The sequence below is a fragment of the Fundulus heteroclitus genome, chromosome 7 (assembly GCF_011125445.2).
Source record: "Fundulus heteroclitus isolate FHET01 chromosome 7, MU-UCD_Fhet_4.1, whole genome shotgun sequence".
Taxonomy (NCBI): domain Eukaryota; kingdom Metazoa; phylum Chordata; class Actinopteri; order Cyprinodontiformes; family Fundulidae; genus Fundulus; species Fundulus heteroclitus.
This window is the reverse complement of record NC_046367.1, coordinates 26,801,457-26,820,570: the sequence shown is the minus strand read 5'-3', so window position 1 is coordinate 26,820,570 and position 19,114 is coordinate 26,801,457. Positions and strand designations below refer to the sequence as shown.

At 39.6% G+C, this 19,114-nt stretch overlaps 1 protein-coding gene across 1 annotated transcript in view; it reads left to right on the top strand.

Moving 5' to 3' along the window:
- Positions 1 to 19,114, top strand: part of pde11a (phosphodiesterase 11a) — a 56,478-nt gene that overhangs the window by 22,308 nt on the left and 15,056 nt on the right. The window contains exons 8-14 of the mRNA XM_036139331.1: positions 4,188 to 4,255; positions 4,356 to 4,448; positions 6,521 to 6,571; positions 8,471 to 8,617; positions 8,754 to 8,861; positions 14,764 to 14,873; positions 16,113 to 16,203. Coding sequence (XP_035995224.1) covers positions 4,188 to 4,255; positions 4,356 to 4,448; positions 6,521 to 6,571; positions 8,471 to 8,617; positions 8,754 to 8,861; positions 14,764 to 14,873; positions 16,113 to 16,203 — 668 coding nt within the window. The remainder of the gene's footprint in view (positions 1 to 4,187; positions 4,256 to 4,355; positions 4,449 to 6,520; positions 6,572 to 8,470; positions 8,618 to 8,753; positions 8,862 to 14,763; positions 14,874 to 16,112; positions 16,204 to 19,114) is intronic.

Below are 19,114 nucleotides of genomic sequence, written 5' to 3'. Positions count from 1 at the left end.
TGTTATTGTACTTGCTCAATGTTTTTTTTTTTCCAGAAAGTATTACCAAATGAATCTAATATACTGTTTACATGCTCCTTTCTTTTGGGCAAACCAGAATCTGATCTCTTGAAACTGCAGGTTTTTAATCACATAATCTGAAAGTTGTTGAATATTATGTTTTTTTCTGTATCTATGCAGACCTGTTGAGTCCTACTTAGAAACCTTTGCTTGTGCAGATGATACAATTGATGACATACAACAAAAAAGCAATGCATGTTTCTCGCCTAACATTGTGCTTATTGCACAGTTGCGTACCCACATGTAGGCCTACTTGCAGGGATCCGGCGCTACACATGCACTTTTCTGCATTGAGCAAACGGCGGCGTGGAGAGAAGCTTGCGCATGTGTTCGGCTGAGACTGCCGCGCGTGTGCCGAGCATCACTCCACACGTGGAGGAGGAATTTCCCTTCTCCTGTCAGCGGGCTTTTTGTTTGCGAATCAGCCGCGGGCTAAACAGTACAATAACACTGATAAATCATTGATCCCCTCGTCCGCTTTTGGCCGCTGGAATATTGCCGCCGGGAGCAGGTGACGGCAGCTCCTCCCGGTCCGGTGAGATCTGACGCAGGAGAGTGGTTAGTTTTTTTTTTTATGCGAGTGCAAAGTGATCAGCAGATCTGCTGCAGATGGCAGGTTAAGACCTGGGCGCGTCTCTGCGTAGGTGTGGGTGCATTTGTTGGAGTAGGGGGAGGGGAAAAAGGAGAGAGGGATAGAAAGAGTGAGAAGGGGGGGTGGGGGGTGCAGCGCGTGGGTGGCACCTTTGGATGTTGAGTGAAAAATCATTACTCAAACAAAGCAGCAGCGATGAAATTCTTCTGCCAAGGATACATTCAGTTACATAATTAAGGCCGGTCGACGTAACATAGGCCTTTGTGTCAATGTGGTGTTCGATGGCAAGTCTCGATTTCTTGCACTTCATTCTGAAATATTCTATCAAAATTTACTATAACAGCAGCTTCAACTGCAGTACCTTCTTTTTGTTGAAGATTTATGTTTTTCATTTAATAAAAGCCCTCTCAGGTATTTCCTACAAGACTTTTATAGAAACACAGGAGGCGTGAAGCGTGGAAAGCAGTTTTGCTTTGTCTTGAAATGCTGAAAAAAAAAATGTAGACCTTTATTACACAGGTAGGCATTTACATCAGAAATAATTAGAAATACAACACTTATCAAAATGGATTCATAACCCTTGAGCCAATTCATTTTTTTGTCCACTGCTCAAAAAATTGTACAGGGCCACTGTTTGTTCAAAATATATAAAGTCAGTTAAACTTCTGTAATATTGATCTGGTCAGTTCAGAGGTTGAGGTTTTTTTTTAAGTCTGTGTTGGCTGTTCTGCTGTTTCAAAAGGTGCACCAAAGGGGCAGCGATGTGATGACCCCCAATACAGGAATGGTTTTACAGGTGGCGGTCACAAACATTTTCACTCCCAATTTTGTTTTGACTGGTTTTCAGTAGTTTTGCCTGTGACCAGGGTCAGTCTCACTGCTGGCAGCATGAGGCAATACCTGGAGCCTACAGACATTGTACAGGCAGTCCAAGTCCACCAGGATCAATATGTGCCGCTGCAAGAAGGTTTGCTGCGTTTCCCAGGAGTCTCATCAGCATGGATGAGGCAGGTATCTCTGCCGGATGGGAGTCGGATGGGTCTGTTGGAGGTCCTTAATCCATCTGCAGAACTGATATCTGCCCCTTTGTGCAGGAATGAGTACTACTAGAGCCCTACAAAGTGGCCTCCACTGGCATGAATGTCTCTGAACAAACCATTAGATACAGGTTCCATCAGGGTGGCCAGAGGACACCAGCATTGGCAGGTTTGACACTGCTAGACCCTTTGCTGGTGCAGTGGGATGATGCCCAGCCTCATGTGGCAGTAGTATGCATACAGTTCCTGGGGGATGAAGGACTTGACACCACTGACGTCCTCTATGCTACCCTGACCTAAATCCAACAGAACATCTCTTGGACATCATGTTAAAAATCTATCCTACGGCTGCAGGTTGCACCTCAGACTGTCCAGGAGCTCAGTCATGCCCTGGTCAGGATCTGGGAGGAGATTCCCCTGGGCACCATACGGCATCTCATAAGGATCATGGCACTACGTTGTCAGGCATGGATACGAGCATGTGAGGGCCATAGAAACTACTGAGGATGATTTTGAGCTGCTGCAATGACATTTCAACAAACTGGACTTTTTATTAAGCCCTCTGGGAGTTGATCATTTTCATTTTCAGCAAATGATGTGGCATAATTTTGTTCCCGACAAATTACCCAATCCACACGAGCAGGGATATCTGGCTTGATTTATTTTTTCTAATTGAGATCTTATGTGTTTTCAAAGTGTTCGGCGGTGCGTTTTAGTGGGACATTTTCTTAACGGACCAACACAAAGTAAGGCAAATTGAGCAGTAGGATAAAAATTATGAATGGTTTTAAAGTCTTTTACAAATTCAAATCGAAAAACAGAGATCTGTTTTTTATAAAGAATCAGCAACATTTTCAGTCCTCGGATGTTCGAACCCAATAGCGAATACCGGCAATTACTGGCCGCTACAGTAAAAGGTGTTTCCTAAAAATTGACTTGGGGGAGCTGCACAAATGCATTATTTTTATTGTTATTTGTAAAAACGTTTAAACATCATGTACTCTCATTTACCTTACATTTGATGATTAACACACCAGTTTGTTTTAGGCCGTCAAACAAAATCCCAGTTAAATACATTTGTACAAAGTTGTGAAAAAGTTGAGAGGGGTATGAATAGATTTCATCTAGACAAAGCCACTCAATGGCTATAGATTGACTCCAAAAACAGATTTCTGTTTGATTGGTCTGGGAGTTTCTAAGATCAACATGCAAACATATTTTTCAGAGAAGACATTCCCTGTCAGTGGTCATAATGCTATGGCTGATTACTGGTTATTATCAGGTTATTATCAGCACTTTGAATCATCTTGTTACTGAAAAGTGCTTTATAAATAAACTTGCCTTGCCCTATTGTATTTTGATCGAAGAGTATATATATATATATAAAGATATATATATATACATATATATATATATATATATATATTTTGTCTCTTATTGAAGTCTGACCCAGCAATTCCAAGACACAAGCAATGTTCTCCAAAGTTGAATACCTCCTAGAAATAGAGAACATCTTAGCTTAAAGGCTGTTTGCTGTCCCACAGAATCATGTTTGCTGCTATTATAAACAGCCACTGTATGAAGATGCATTCGAGTTCTGCTCTTGTCGGATGATATTCCTCACGGGTTAACGCAGTGCTGAGCTGGTTGCGGCTCGGCTCCGGTTTTGTGAAGCTCTAAGCAAAAATTCGACACCCCCCTCCACGGATCGCCTCCGGTGAACAAACTGCATTGTTCAGCCATGCAGCAGCAGAGGTCATCTATGTGAAAATTTGTACCGAACATGGAGACGGGTTGTAGATCTGGGAGGCATGGATTGTGGTGTAGTTGGAGTTGATGTGGTGGCCGTGAGGCTCTAAGCAGTCATTTAGTTTGCTAATGTTTTTTTTTTTTTGCCACATGTTCTACAGCTAATTACAAAACACAAGCTGGTTACACAAGGAACAATCATGCTTTTGAGAAAACATTAGCTCTGCATTTCAAATTCAGTGACACCCATAATGAAAACTGTTATTAACTGCAGTGCTAATTTATTTTCATCCAACGAGTGATATTAACACATAGTATTGGCAGGTTGTTTAACCTCGCTGGCATAATTAGAAACGGTAATGAATTGTTTGACAATATCCAACCGTCTATTAATGAAATGTTTTGTCTTCACTAAATAATGTTCTACTTTTAATTGGAGGAAGAGAAAAGAAATCTGAAGGCAGGAGTCAATTAGGAATGTTTTATTCCCACAGGAGAATTATGGACAAAAAGTTTGATTAGATTAATTAAAGTTCCTGTTGCTGTCATTTTTATTTACCAGTGTTCCTCCCAACCATGTCGGATTGTGATGAAACAGTGTATCTCTCTTTTTTTAACCGTGGTTAATAATACATATGGTCCTTTTAAGCTTCCCTAGTCTCCAGCGAAAGTGAAGGTTTTCTGCTCTGATCAGCGTCAAGCTAAACCAATCGCTATCTTATCTCGTGAATAACCTGATTGTATAACAGGTGTCGCTCAAGTGCTGAACAGGCTGGATGGGAAGCCGTTTGACGATGCAGACCAACGTCTCTTTGAGGTATTACACTCCCGTCTGAATCGTTGTAACGCTGAGCATCCACTGAGAGATTTCTGGAAAGCCCGTTTTATTTACTCACGCTTCTTTTTTGCCCCCTCAGGCCTTTGTGATATTTTGTGGACTGGGCATCAACAACACGATCATGTATGACCAGGTGAAGAAGTCCTGGGCCAAACAGTCGGTGGCTTTGGATGTAAGGGCACAAAATCTCATTGAATCTAACATATATAGTCTTGGTGAATTGGAACTGCTACCTTTCTCGGTTCCAGCGTTTAATGTTGTCAGGACACATTAAAAATGGTCTGATCTTTTCCAGGTTCCAAAACAAGTTCAGTTGAATTTAATAAAACTTTATTCGTGCCCGAGGAGAAATGCACAGACAAACATTATTTGCTAAAACACAAAAATTATCATGGATAGAAAAATCCAAAAAGCAAAGGACAGAAAATAAACAAGGATCGCCGCCATGTAATTAGTCTGTAGTTAAAGGTAGTTGGAATGGGATATTTACATGTTTAAACACACACACACACACCCACACACGCACGCACACACACACATTGTAATTAAATCATAGCTGTAAATTCAGTTTAGAAGGCTAACTGATAAGGCAGCATGGTCGATTACATTGAGTCGTTGATTTAGCAACAGTCAATCCTACTTCCCGATCCTACTTCAGAAAGCATGTGGTGACAGTGGAAACAAACATCTCCTTGGGTAGCAGGTTAAAACCTCTACCAGAACCAGGATCATCTACTCTGACTAGCCTGGGATTGATGGGTTTGTGTATACACACAATAATTGGGTGATACAATTTTCTAGAATAACCTGATGCATCTCAGTAATCCAGATTAAAAAAATAAGAATAAAAAAAAAAATTTAAAAGGCTCTCTGGATTGGGTTCTTCTCTGTTGAAACATTTCGTAAATGCATACTGACACAGCAAAACAACATACAAATATGTGCTTGGACTTTGTTGTCTATAAGTTAATGTTTTAATACATTTTTAATTGGTACAGGAGCAGGATAGTTTTCACAAGCCTAGAGAGCCCTCTTGCAGCTATAGACAGTAAATGTTCCTTTGTTCATGTTGGTCGGCATAATTTACCATTTCACTTTGATACATACTGTAAGTCACACCTGACTATAAGTCGCAGGATCAGCCAAACTATGAAAAAAAAGTGTGATTTATAGTCTGAAAAATATGGTAATTTAGCTGCTTACGACTTTCAACCATTTTCTAAGTATAAGGTGAGAGCAGTGGAGCTACAATGAATGGTTTAAACCAAAGCTCACTGGACACATAAACACTAGAAGTGCGCAGCTCATCAACACTAGGTGAGCACGTCACAAAGATTGCTATATGGGACAACCTAGCCTGGCCAGCCAGACTAACTTTTGACTCTCTTCGATAAGGCTGAAGTTAGTCTTAAACTGCTTCCATAGAGGCCTTTTTCTGGGGCAAAGTAAACCAATCAGAGAAACTGCAGACGTGATGTAAAAAAGGCACAACTATGTAATTATTGTGTCATTTAACAATATAATTTAACATGGCGAGCCACAGTCGAGCAGAGACTACGGTCAATGATTATTTTTAAAACAGAAGAAAGCGCTCTAGCAAACGAACGCTCTGTAACGACGGCCATCTTTTTTGTTTTGGAGTCACTCAACATAAAAAGCCCGCCCACGCCCGTGATTGGTCGGTAGCAGGAAAGAGCGCTGTATGGGAGCAGATCCAGACTGGCTATCCTACACTGGGAAATATATTTCACCACATGTCACAGGAAACAACAGCTGCAAAGTGGAAATTATAGTTTCTTCCCACTTATTTGTCTCAGGGGTCTTTTTTTAAACACACTTTTTAAACCTTGTATAAATGTACGCGTGAAAATAAGTGCTGACCTCTCTTTGTAGATAACCTTCTCACAAAGATTTTTATTGAAAATGAGAATGAGAGGCAGTGAAAAGCAGTCGCTCATCTACCCTGCTGACTGTAACCATCCAGCGCTAGGCAGCCGTCTCAAGTAGGAGCAGCAGAGAACAGATAGCTGGCCACAGACACTGAAAGAAATGATGTGAATGTGCGTGCTGCTCTGTTCCTATCCCTGAACAAACATAAGTGTTTATGATTAAATAAAATACTGCAAGCGTATGGAAAGTATTTCTCAGTGTTGATGTTGCAGACCATTATGTCAGGTTTTCTGTTGACTCTAAAATGCTTCCACTGATTTAAAACATAAAACTGATGCTGTCGTTATTTTGCAGGTTCTGTCTTACCATGCCACTTGCTCCAAGACTGAAGTGGATAAATTTAAGGTACTTAAATATTTAGGTATTTGTTCCTTTAATGACCTCAATCTTAAATTGCTCATGTTGTTTTTAGATGCTTTTACTGTAGTAGAATAAAAAAAAACTCAACTTTCTGACATATATTATCTTCTTTCTCAATCTTAGCCAAGCTAATAAAAGCTCATCTAAGATAAACCAGGTTATCTATTTATCTTCGCTTAGTTTAGTTTGTGCATGCTGTTATGTTAGCTTAGTTTAACCACAGTATATTTAATCTTTTTTGTTTATTGACCACAGTGTTACCTTATGTGTTTATCTTAGATTTTTTGGGTTTGATTATCTATTTTTATCTTTGCCTAGCTTGTTATTTTTTAATATTCGTCCACTCTAGCTTATCTTATTGTTGCAGGTTTTATTTGACTCTAGCTTGGTTATTTCTTTCATCTTAATTTATATAGTTTTATTTCTTATTTTGTCTTATGTCACTTTAGCCTAGCTACGCCTCTTATTATATCTTATTTCTTCATGTTATATCTAAGACTAGCTTGATTTATTTTTTTTCTAATGGAGTCATTTTAGCTTTTAGTTATATCTGTTCTTTGCTTAATTTCTTTGTCATCTTCTTATTTTATTTCATTCTGCCTTCTTTTTTTGTGTGCCAGTTTAGCTTAGCTTAGTTTCTTATGTTATCTTTGTATAATTTAAAAGATTTCATCCAATATTAATTTAGTTTCTTATTTTGTCCCACATTGGTTTATCACCTTTTATCATAACTTAATTAACCTATTTTATGTGAGACATTCTTTCTCATTTTCTCATCAAATGCAATTACTCGCAGACTTATTCAAAGAACAAAAATTATTATAATATATTAACAGATTTCATTTTTAACTTTCCCCATAGAAGACTGTGATTCATCACACATAAATATAGGCCAACGTCTCAGTGAAACTAGAATAATTGTGCTATTTGAGATACATTGCTGAATAATCAATAAGTGATCATTCACGATGCATTATTTATAGACAGTTGACAACACTGGGAATTCTACATTTTTTCATAGCATGACATTTCTGAAATATAGGAATGACCTATTTTCCTCCAGTTTCATGTGCACAATTTTCCCCTATGGCTAACACTACATACATAGTAGGATTCCTTGTCTCCCTCGTGAGCTCGTGTGATATTTCAGTTCCCCTCATTCAGCACGATTCTCTGCCTCCTGCCTCCCCCCCCCCCCCCCCCCTTTCATAAGTGCTCTACATATGGAGCCTCACTGAGCTCGCTTGCCAGGGATTCCACTGGAGGGAGAAAGGTAGTGACAAACAAACCTGGATGCCATTTTGTCACCCGGGGCTGTAAATTAAGAGAGGTGGAGTACTTACCGACCTGACAGGCAAATGTTTGCGAGGGAAACGATGTAGCTCTGGTGGCAGGGAGAGAAGAAATGAGACGCAGCTGCACCGGCACCGAAGACTCATCAGTAAACCTGCTTTTCTACGAGATAGACGCAGGTTAGAAAGTCTGAAATGGTAATTTCAAAAACACGGATAAGAAGAAGTTCTTCGGCTCAGATGGGCGTGTGGCGTTCATCAAAGATAGGCGACGGACTTTACAATGAATGTGGTTTATTGGAAGTTACATTTGTTTTTGTATGAATAACAATGGCGACAAGCTGCTGATCATTACTATTGTGCATCTCCATTTTTCAATGAGCTCAGAAAGTAAACAACAGATAAATCCCTCAGTAAGGCTCCCTCATTAATATCAGCCCTCTGAAAACGAGGCCTCAGAGTCTTAATTAGCATGCTTTCATATTTTCATACATCATCCAAAAATGGCTCCACTGACCTCCCTATCCACTTCTGCTCTGTGGGCTCATGTTCTCATTCTTCCTCTATGTTTGCTCTCACCATGATGAAACAGGCTGCTAACATTCCCCTGGTCTGCGAGCTGGGCATTGATAAGCTCTCCTTTGATGATTTCTCCCTGGATGTCGACGTGATGATAACAGCTGCTCTGCGGATGTTCATCGAGCTGGGAATGGTGCAGAAATTCAAAATTGACTACGAGGTGAGAGAGCAGGGCTTCTTTGTCTCATTTCCTTTTCCAAGTGCTTGATTGAGCTTGCCGTGAATGTGATTGTAGGTCCTTAATGAAGACCGCTGACCCATGCGCTCATCTTTTTCTGCCTGTTTCCCCCCTCCAGACACTGTGCAGATGGCTGCTGACAGTCAGAAAAAACTACAGAATGGTCCTCTACCACAACTGGAGACATGCGTTCAACGTATGCCAGTGCATGTTTGCCATGCTAACGGTAGGCACTGTGTAAACTATATGGCCTCAGTCATTGCTGTTAAGTCGGGCGATGTGGACTTCAGATTTTATCACAATATTTTGTGGCATTTAATCCAAAGACAATAAAAGTGGTGGTAAAAAGCTGAGTTTCACTAATCAGGCTTATGCTGTTGGATACATATGTCCCTTTTTTTTTTTTTAGGACCGATTCTGATTTTGACCTAATTCTGATGTGTTTTATAGGGCTAAAGCACACAAAATAGAAAAAATGTTCTGCAGTTTATTTGATAAAGTAGTTATGAATCGAACTGAAAATAAAGAGATGCCCCTAACCTTTATCTTTTTAATTAAAGTAGAAATAGTGCATACAATTAATAATTCATGGGTTTGTAGACTAAAATAGTGAGAGTTCTAAGTTTGAATCCATCCATCCATCCATCCATCCATCCATCCAATGCTTACACTCCCTTCGATTTGGTTGGGCAGCTTCTTAGCTCCCCTGAGACGGCAAACTGAGATCTGGAATCAAGCAACTGGCTGCCATCCTGCAGACAAAGCCCAGATCTCTGTTTATGTGAGGGAAGCTCATTGCAGCACTGCAGCTCTGCCACCATGAGTTAAGTCAACTGAGGTATTTAGTCAGGGTGCTTCCTGGACACTTTTTGGATTTCCTTTCCTCTTTAATGACACTTGTGAGATTCTGGACTTTATTGCTCCTGTTAAATTTAGAAAGTCCAAACCCAAAATTGAACCTTGGTTATACAATACCGCATGTGAACTTTGGCAACAATGCAAAAAAAAAAAGGCTTAACAACAGTGGAGGAATGACAGACTGGATGTACAGTGGGGCAAAAAAAGTATTTGTTCAGCCACTGATCTCCTACAGAAAGATGAGAGAAGTTTGCAACTTTTATCATAGGTACACTTCCACAATGAGAGACAAAATGAAAAAAAAAAGTAGGAAATCACATTGTAGGATTTTGAAATAATTTATTTGTAAATTATGGTGGAAAATAAGTATTTGGTCACCAACAAAGAAGCAAGATATCTGGCCCCCACAGAACTGTAACTTCTTTAAGAAGCACTTCTGTCCTCCACTCCTTACCTGTATTAATGGCACCTGTTTGAACTCATTATCTGTATAAAGACACCACAATCAGACTCTAAACGCAAACATGGCCAAGACCAAAGAGCTGTCGAAGGACACCAGGAAGAAAATTGTATACCTGCTCCAGGCTAGGCAGGGTGAATCTACAATAGGCCAGCAGGTTGGTGTGAATAAATAAACTGTGGGAGGCAATTGTAGGAAAATGGAAAACCTACAAGACCAATGATAATCTCCCTCAATCTGGGGCCCCACGCAAGATCTCATCCCATGGGGTCAAAATGATCATGAGAACGGTGAGGAAACATCCCAGAACTACAGGGAGGGACCTGCTGAATGACCTGCAGAGAGCTGGGACCAAAGTAACAAAGGCTACCATCAGTAACACTCTATGCAGAGAAGGACTCACATGGTGCAGTTCCAGGAGTGTCCCCCTGCTTAAACCAGTACATGTCCAGGTCCGTCTGATGTTTGCCAGACAAAATATGGATGATCTGTGGTCTGATGGAACCAAAATAGAACTTTTGGGCACAAACTCAACTCGTGTTTGGAGGACGAAGAATGCTGAGTTGCATCCCAAGGGTACAGCACCTACTGTGAAGCATGGGGGTGGAAACACCATGCTTTGGGGTTGTTTTTCTCCACAGGGGACAGGACGACTGATACGTGTTAAAGGAAAAATTAACTGGGCCATGTATCGTGAGATTTTAAGTCATAACCTCTCCTTCCATTAGCGAGAGCATTTAAGATGGAACGTGGCTGGGTACGTGGCATGACAATGATCCCAAACACACCACTCAGGCAACGTAGGAGTGACTCCGTAAAAAGCATCTCAAGGTACTGGAGTGGCCTATAGCCAGTCTCCAGACCTCGACCCCATAGAAAATTTGTGGAGGGAGTTAAAAGTCAGTGTTGTCCAACAACCGTTCTATAGGAGATCTGCATGGAGGAATGGGCCAAAATACCAGCTACAGTGTGTGCAAACCTGGTGAAGACTGTCATTGCCAGCAAAGGTTCTGCTACAAATTATTGAGTTGAACTTTTGTTATCTGCCAAATACTTATTTTCTACCATAATTTACAAATAAATCCTTTAAAAATCTTACAATGTGATTTCCTGTTTCCCCCCCCCCTCATTTCGTCTCCCATAGTTGAAGCGTACCTATGATGAAACTTACAAACCTCTCTCATCTTACTAAATAGGAGAACTTGCACTATCAGTAGCTGACTAAATACGTTTTTGCCCCACTGTATTTCTGGTCTCTTTGAGAGACGGCCTTGCTCAGTACCAGAGATTTTTTTAAAGAAGCAAAAAAACCCATTTTTTGTCTAACATCAGAACTAACACCAGCCATTACCCTAGGGGGTTATCTAATGCAGTTGGCTCTGTTTTAAATCCACCCACATCTGTTTTCCTTGATACCTCAAGGAGAAATGTATCTCCTTTTTCATAGAAAAAGCGGCATCTGTTAGACATATTGTTACACATGTTAATGTAGTTGTCTTTGCTGTTCTTGCTGGTCCCGTGGTCTTTGAGCATATTGATCTTTCTCTTATTTGAACAAAATTGTGCAGCACATGAGAACTACTAATGGTCCCCTGAGTTTCTTTTCTATCTAATTTGTTGATAAGGTTTATAATATTATTGGTCCTACTGTCCTGTCTTTTATTTACTCCTGTCTTAGTTCAGGAATTGTGCCAACTGCTTTCAAGCATGCATCTTTAAAAGACCTAACATGGACCCCTTGGTTTTAGTTACTTTTAGGGCTATTTTGCATTTGCTTTTCTTTACAACGTTTCAGAAAACATTGTTTTTACCCAACTATAGCCATTTTTAGAAGATAATTATATTTTCGAAAAAATTCAGTCTAACTTCAGACTGCAACACAGCACAGAGTCTGCCTTACTAAAAGTACATAATGACATTGGCGTGTCCATTGATAGAAGGTGCCCAGTTGGCCTGGTGCTGCTGGACCTCACTGCAGCCTTTGATACTGTCAGTCATTCTGTTCTTCTGTCTCGTTTAAGCCACTATGTTGGTATCTGTGGCTCAGTGCTTAAATGGTTTACTTTCTAACTAACAAACAGGTCTTTCACAGTTATAATTAATAACATATCTTCCTGAAACCAAAGCTCACTGGACACATAAACATTAGACGGTGCTTCTGTCTCACCTGGGGTGCCACAGGGTTCCGTTCTTGGTCCCCTTCTTTTTTCCATCTATCTCGTGCCGTTCAGAGAGACCGTATCTCGGCGCCACTTGTCTTTCCACTGTTGTGTAGACGAAACAGTGGTTAAAACAAAATTCCCTGTTTTTAAATGAAGAAAATACCAACTTCATGTTGTTCTGTGAGAATGCCGCCCCTGAAGTCAGTGCTCTGAATTTTAAATTTAGTGGCATTGTAAAATATTGTTGTGGATTTTGACAAGGTTTTTGAATTCAACAAACAAGTTGATTCTGTAATTAAATCAAGCTTTCACCTATTAATTTCAATTCAATTCAATTCAATTGTATTTATGTAGCGCCAATTCACCACACATGTCATCTCAAGGCATGTTCCAAAGTCAAATTCAATCAGATTATACAGATTGGTCAAAAAGTTTCCTATCTAAGGAAACCCAGCAGATTGCATCAAGTCTTGACAAGCAGCATTCACTCCTCCTGATGGAGCGTAGAGCCACAGGGATAGTAATCTGCATTGTCCATGGCTTTGCAGCAATCCCTCAGACTGAGCAAGCATGAAGCGACAGTGGAGAGGAAAACTCCCCATTAACAGGAAGGAAAAACCTCCAGCAGAACCAGGCTAAGTGTGAACGGTCATCTGCCTCGATTGGGGGTTACAGAAGACAGAGCAGAGACACAAAAAGAGAGACAGAAAAGCACAGAAGCACACATTGATCTGTTAGCTAACGTTAAGTCTTTTTCAAATCATGCTGATCTTGAGGAACTAAACTCGCTATTATCAGATGAAATGTATTGCGTGCTATATGTTAAATGAGAATAGAGCATCCTTGAGTCATCAAGATTTGGAAACTGTAACACTCTTTATGTCATGTGTCTCAGTCGTCACTCATCGGGTTTCAATTGGTCCAAAGTGCAGCTGCACATCTGTGAACTCACATCTCCAGATGTGAGTGCATCATCTCCATGATGTCCTTCCTCCACTGGCTGCCTTTCTGTTTTAAAATAGATTTTAAATGTTTATTGTTTGTTTTTTACAGCTCTTAATGGTTTGGCCCCACCCTACATTTCTGATTTATTGAGTTTTTGCCTGCATGGTAAATTCTTGAGGTTTTCATCCCAGTTCTTCTTGAATGATCCAAGAACTAAATATGAACATTGGGGTGACCAGGACTTCTCAGTCATGGCGCTCAGACTCTGGAACCAGCTACCTCTGGATCTATACTCAATCGCTGATCTGGCCCTTCTTACATCCCAACTTAAGACTCTTTATTTAGGAAGGCATTTCATACTCAGTAGCACTGTGGCATTTTATTTCAGATTTCTAACAATTGTTTATTATTTTGTCTATTATTTGTTTTTGAATGTTTTCTACATTTTTGTTGTAAAGCACTTTGACTGCATGGTTGGCTATTTTAAAGATCTATATAAATCTATATAAAAACAAGGGCACACTTAGAACCAGCCGGAGGGAGTATAGCCCTTCTGGCCTGGAAAAGCTTTGGGATCCCTCTTAATTATCTCAACAGTTTCTCTAAATGTAGATGCATGAAAATGGATGATTAAATTCAGCATTTTTTTTCTTTTTTCATTTGTTGAAATCAAGATTTGTAACAAAAAAAAAAGGTTCAAAAGGTAGAAAAGAGGAATTGAAATTGTGACTGAGCCATGTATCCATGATAGTCTCCAAGGAAGAATAACCATGAAGTCATTTGTTTTTTTATTACTTTCAGCATCTATAAAATGAAACAAAAATGTATCTGTGAGGAAATAAAGTGTAGTACTGCTGTAAAAGCAACTGCTGGATTATATCCCTAATCACTTCACATGTTTACATCAGTTTTAATATGAAATGAACAGAAAGATTGCCTTATCATTATTGCATTTTAATTTTCATACATTTTAAAGACACAAACTATCTTGATATCTACTCCATTATATATATATATATATATATATATATATATATATATATATATATATATATGGCTAATTCATCAGTGTGTAAATATTCTCATACTGTTTGATTGAATTTCAGATCTGTGATCAAATCAGTAAGACGACTCAGTGTGTTTAATAACTGCAGTTCTATGCAGATATGTTTGTTTGAATGCAGATCCCAGCAATTACTGAGCATGGCTCCTTTACTTACGGTCCTTGGGGCACACATCCTCCTATGCTATCACCGCAGCGGTTCATTCAATCAAGTGCAGCATTAATGTGCAGTGTCCCAATTGAATTGTTTATTGGCAGGGGGAAATTAAAGAATAGTGTGTAATCTGTTTGGGGCCCTTATGTTCTTCCACACATCAAGAATGTTGATTCTTGATGTGTTTTAATGAGGAGGCTGATTTTCGCTGCTATCCTTACAGTGACCCACAGTGACTCAGTCAGCATATGATCACCAGAGCCCATTCATCCGAGCTATAAATGTGGATGTGTAGCAATGCGACTGCAGTCCCACTGGCATTTTGGGAAGATGCTGCGTTTTTTTTTTTTTTTCTAGGTTGATGCTGCTGTTTTTCCATTTGTATCCAATGTAGTCACAGTGTTATTGTATAATGCTGCGCTGCTGCTCATAAACTCTGTGTGTGTGTGTGTGTTTTGTTTGCTTCCTGTCCTCTGTGCCACTCAGACGGCGGGTTTCCAGGAGACGCTGACCGAGCTGGAGATCTTAGCTCTTATTGTAGGCTGTGTGTGCCACGACTTGGACCACAGGGGCACCAACAATGCTTTTCAGGCCAAGTAAGTGTACCTGACTTCTGCTTCTGCTGCTGCAAACATACACATAAACACGGCGCCTGTTGCACATTGTGCACAGTGTTTCATCCCAATTCAGCAAGTGCTTCCCACAAGTATTCATTTTTCGCAATTTGTCTCGCTGCAATCTCAAGATTCTTTGTATTTTATTGGGGTGTTATAAGTGATAGAACAAAGAATTTATACGTCGTCTGAAGGGAGTTGATACATTTTCTTTATGGGTAAAATGTCATTATTTGAGTTGTAAATGCCGGTCCAAAATGCCAACAGGAGCTTGGGAGCCTGTTGAGATGATATTATGTTTTAGTGAATGAATACAGACTGGGAGCAGCAGGTGGATCTGACAATGAAGGAGAAAAAACTAAATTCTAGAGGCAAGGAACTGCAGACAGGAAGGAACGCAGTGAAGAGGTTATAGAAAGAGAAACACCAACCTAGAACATGACTAACTAAAAAAAAATAATCCTAAAAAATAATAAAGAAGTAAAGCAGAATCCGAAATAACACAACAATCATGGATCCCAGGATAAAGAGGTCTCAATATAAATGCATATTTCTATTTTTAGGCTTTTCTTTGCAAACAATTTTGAAGACCGTTTATAATTTTCGATTTACATCCTAGTAATGCGGTAGTTTGTTTATGTTAAAAACCTAATAAAAATACATTGAGGTTTGTGATTGTGACATGATAAAATGTGAAAAAAGTACTTTTCAAGGTGTTACCTTTAATTTATGTTTAATGAAGAGGAAGTTTCAGTTTGAAATGTAAAATAGTTTTGAATTCATTTGAATCAAAACAGCAGCTTATCCAGATAAACCACAAAGTCTATGAATATTTCTTGCTTTGCTTGAAAACTTCCAAACCAAATACCCTTAAAGCTCTAAGTTACAGGCTTTAACTTAAGTAAACAACTCTAACACTATATGGGGATGGGTTTCTCTTTTTAAAGACTACATAAGGGCCCCCATTCAGAGTTTGACATTTCAGTTTCAGCTGTAGTTTGGGTTATGAGTCTCAGGCGTCCTTTTTATTGGGCCATAAGTTAGAAACAGACTGAACTGGAGGGAAAATCCAAAGAGAGTTTAAAAGCAGACTTTAGGTCTCAGCTTCTGTTGAAAACCGATTATGCTATCCTTCTTTTTTATCCCAATGTGTTTTTTTCTGTTTGTTTTTGTTTTACATTTGTGTGCCTTTATGTGTGTGTGTGTGTGTGTGTGTGACAGGACGGGTTCAGCCCTCGCTCTGCTTTATGGGACCTCTGCTACGCTGGAGCACCACCACTTTAACCACGCTGTTATGATCCTGCAGAGCGAGGTGTGTTATGTTCCTGTATCTGCTGCAATGCAGTTACCATTCACCTTCTGCTGCATGTGATTACAAACACCGCTGGCAATAGAGCCTTTAACCTTTGTTCCCTTCGGAGATACGATATTTTTAAACTGCAGTCTGCAGCCACAGTTTCCTCCACATTCCCTCTGCAGAAGCTGGACTCTATAGATTCTATTTCACAACTGTTGCATAAAGCTGCTTTCGTTTCAGACGAGTTCAGATGCTATTTAGTGGCATATAGCAGTGCAGTGCAGTAATGGTGAAAAGAAAGTAGACATGTTTTACAGATCAGGGCTTGTTTTATCAGTTTCTAAAATAATATACATCTAAACTCAAGTTTATAAAAACACACACAAAGACTCCACACTGTCATTACTTCCTAAACATAAAAAGCCAAAACTGTAAAAAAGAGTTGTTGAAAACTACCTTTACAAACCCACCGTTTTTCAGAACATTGCTGTAGCTGTCGGACAGGATGGACAGGCTTCCTTGGATGGGAAACCAGCCCAAATCATCATCCCTCCACCAACGTATTTTGTATGAAATACTGATTTGATTTACTTTTTCGATCCGAAGAAGATTGTTAAGGATGTCTTCTGGTTCATTGAAATGCAACTTTGCCAACCTGAGTCATGCTCCTGTATTTATTTTGTAGAGACACTCCAGGCAGGTCACATTTTTTCAGTCTTTTCAGTCCAATCATGAACTTGACTATTTAATGTGCTAACTGATGGGAAGATGAAGGTCTAGGGTTTTATCAAAAGCATGACCTTGTAAATTGCTGGAGCTCTTTCTTCAGGGAATATTGACAACAAAGGGCTGGGTGATATGGACCAAAAATAATATCCAGATATTTTTAGGCTGAATGGCGATATATGATATTCATCTCGATATGTTTTTCTTTTCATAAAGTAATTATAAAAAGGCATCTCTGAATCTAAAATTTCTCCCAGGCTCATTTTAAAAACATACAGTTGTAGATGAATATGAGAAACAGCAGAAAAATAACATACTGGAGTACATAAAAGTATAATTTGTAATTCAATGTAGGCCATCTTAATATGATTGATATACTCTCATCTTATATATCAATACCTTCAACAACAAAACAATCATGATATTTTTAAATATCTTGATATATTCCTCAGCCCTAATAGCAAGCTTTAGTTCACGTTGCACTAGAGGTTGGAAACTAAAATATAACAATAAGAAACTCTGGTTGGACATTAATGTGTCTAGGGTCATTTGCATGTTACTGGATTTTTAAATCTGGTTGGCCCAGTCCAAGTATTTTTATCTGCTTTTATTCATCATAATTTTGTAAATAGATGACCTAAGTTTTGTTCGCTGGGCCATTCTCTCCTGTCTTGTCGTTGTTGTGGTCTACCTCTTCCATTTGTATTTGTATGTTTTAGTGGCTTTCACACCGGTGCATCTCGGCTGCTAGGCTGTGACTTTGACAAGTATGATGCATTAATGTGATTGAATGAAGAATGACACAAAAATCACTGATTGGACACGGGCTCAGAGAGCTTAGCGCCAAGGAAAAAGTAAAAAAGGAAAAAGTAACCAATCTGAGACCAGCATGACGTCACATTGAAGTCAAAAGTATAAGAACATACATACACATCCACCCTTTGCTATCGAAACATCTGTATTTAGGCATACACTAAAAAATAAACCATAAAGGGAATGGGGATGCTGAAGGATAAATTCAGATGCATGTAAGAATAGATGTGATAAATGCTTTTATTTAATAATTTATGTTTTCTGTATAGCTACATTTTTTTCCTACAATTTTTAAGGGTCCAGCATTTCTGCTGATGCGATTGTAAGTAACATTGTAGGGTTTCCCTCACGCTACCGCCTCGCCACATTCCAAAAAAATAATGATAATTTAAAAAAAACTAACTCGATATGCACGCAAAGCATGTCTCCCCCCGCTCCGTCACGCAAAGCTTGTCTCCCCCCGCTCCGTAGCACAAAGCTTGTCTCCCCCCCGCTCCGCTGGTCGTGCAAAGCTTGTCTCTCTCTCTCCCCCGCTCTGCCGGTCGTCCGGTAAGCAAATACCTAGGGGAAACACTGCATTGGAATGGTTTCTCTCTCTCCCTGTGCATGTTCATACTTTCACTGTGTTAGTCATTGTTTGTACTGCCGTTTTTTCGACTTTTGTATTCGTTGTGTTCGCCTGTCTGCTAAGCTCAAAACAACCGTGCCTGGCTTGACGGAGAAACCAGAACAGCTGAGCATATTTACGACAGTGCACTTTTACTTTCGCCCTCTGGGGGGAGCCTCGCAGGAAAATCAACCCCGGTTGCATAGTATACCTTTAAATTGAATTAAGTTACCTGATGTCCAGTAGAAAGCCTGCAACCTCCGCGTCAGTTCAGAGTCAACATTCCCTCATGAATTGTCTGCACCTGGGAATAATAGCTGCACCGATATAGACTCTTGTTTTCTCCCGGTCATTACTTATTTTTCCTTTTCTTGGTTACTTTCTCTTCCCTGTTGCTGGGATAGTCCTCCATTTTAACAGAAAAAGGCACATAGAATGATCTACGCTCATCTTTGCTTGTTTTCTACTCCTCCTCCACCGACAGCATTTCCTCATATAGAAGACAGATGGGAAACACATACAGCTGACAAGTTTGTCCCCTTTTGGCTTCTGCAAGCAGAAATAATGGCGCAATATGGTGCCTCCCAGTGGTGCACCGACACCTACTGCATGTATTTATAAACTACTAACTCTAAGTTATGAGAACCCTTTCATTTTTGATATGATTTTGTTAGACTTTGCCAGAATATATATTTATAAAAGCAATACATGATTTTTGATAATTAAAAAAACAAATTAGTTACATACTGTCCCTTTAAGTGCAAAATGAATGATACTGAC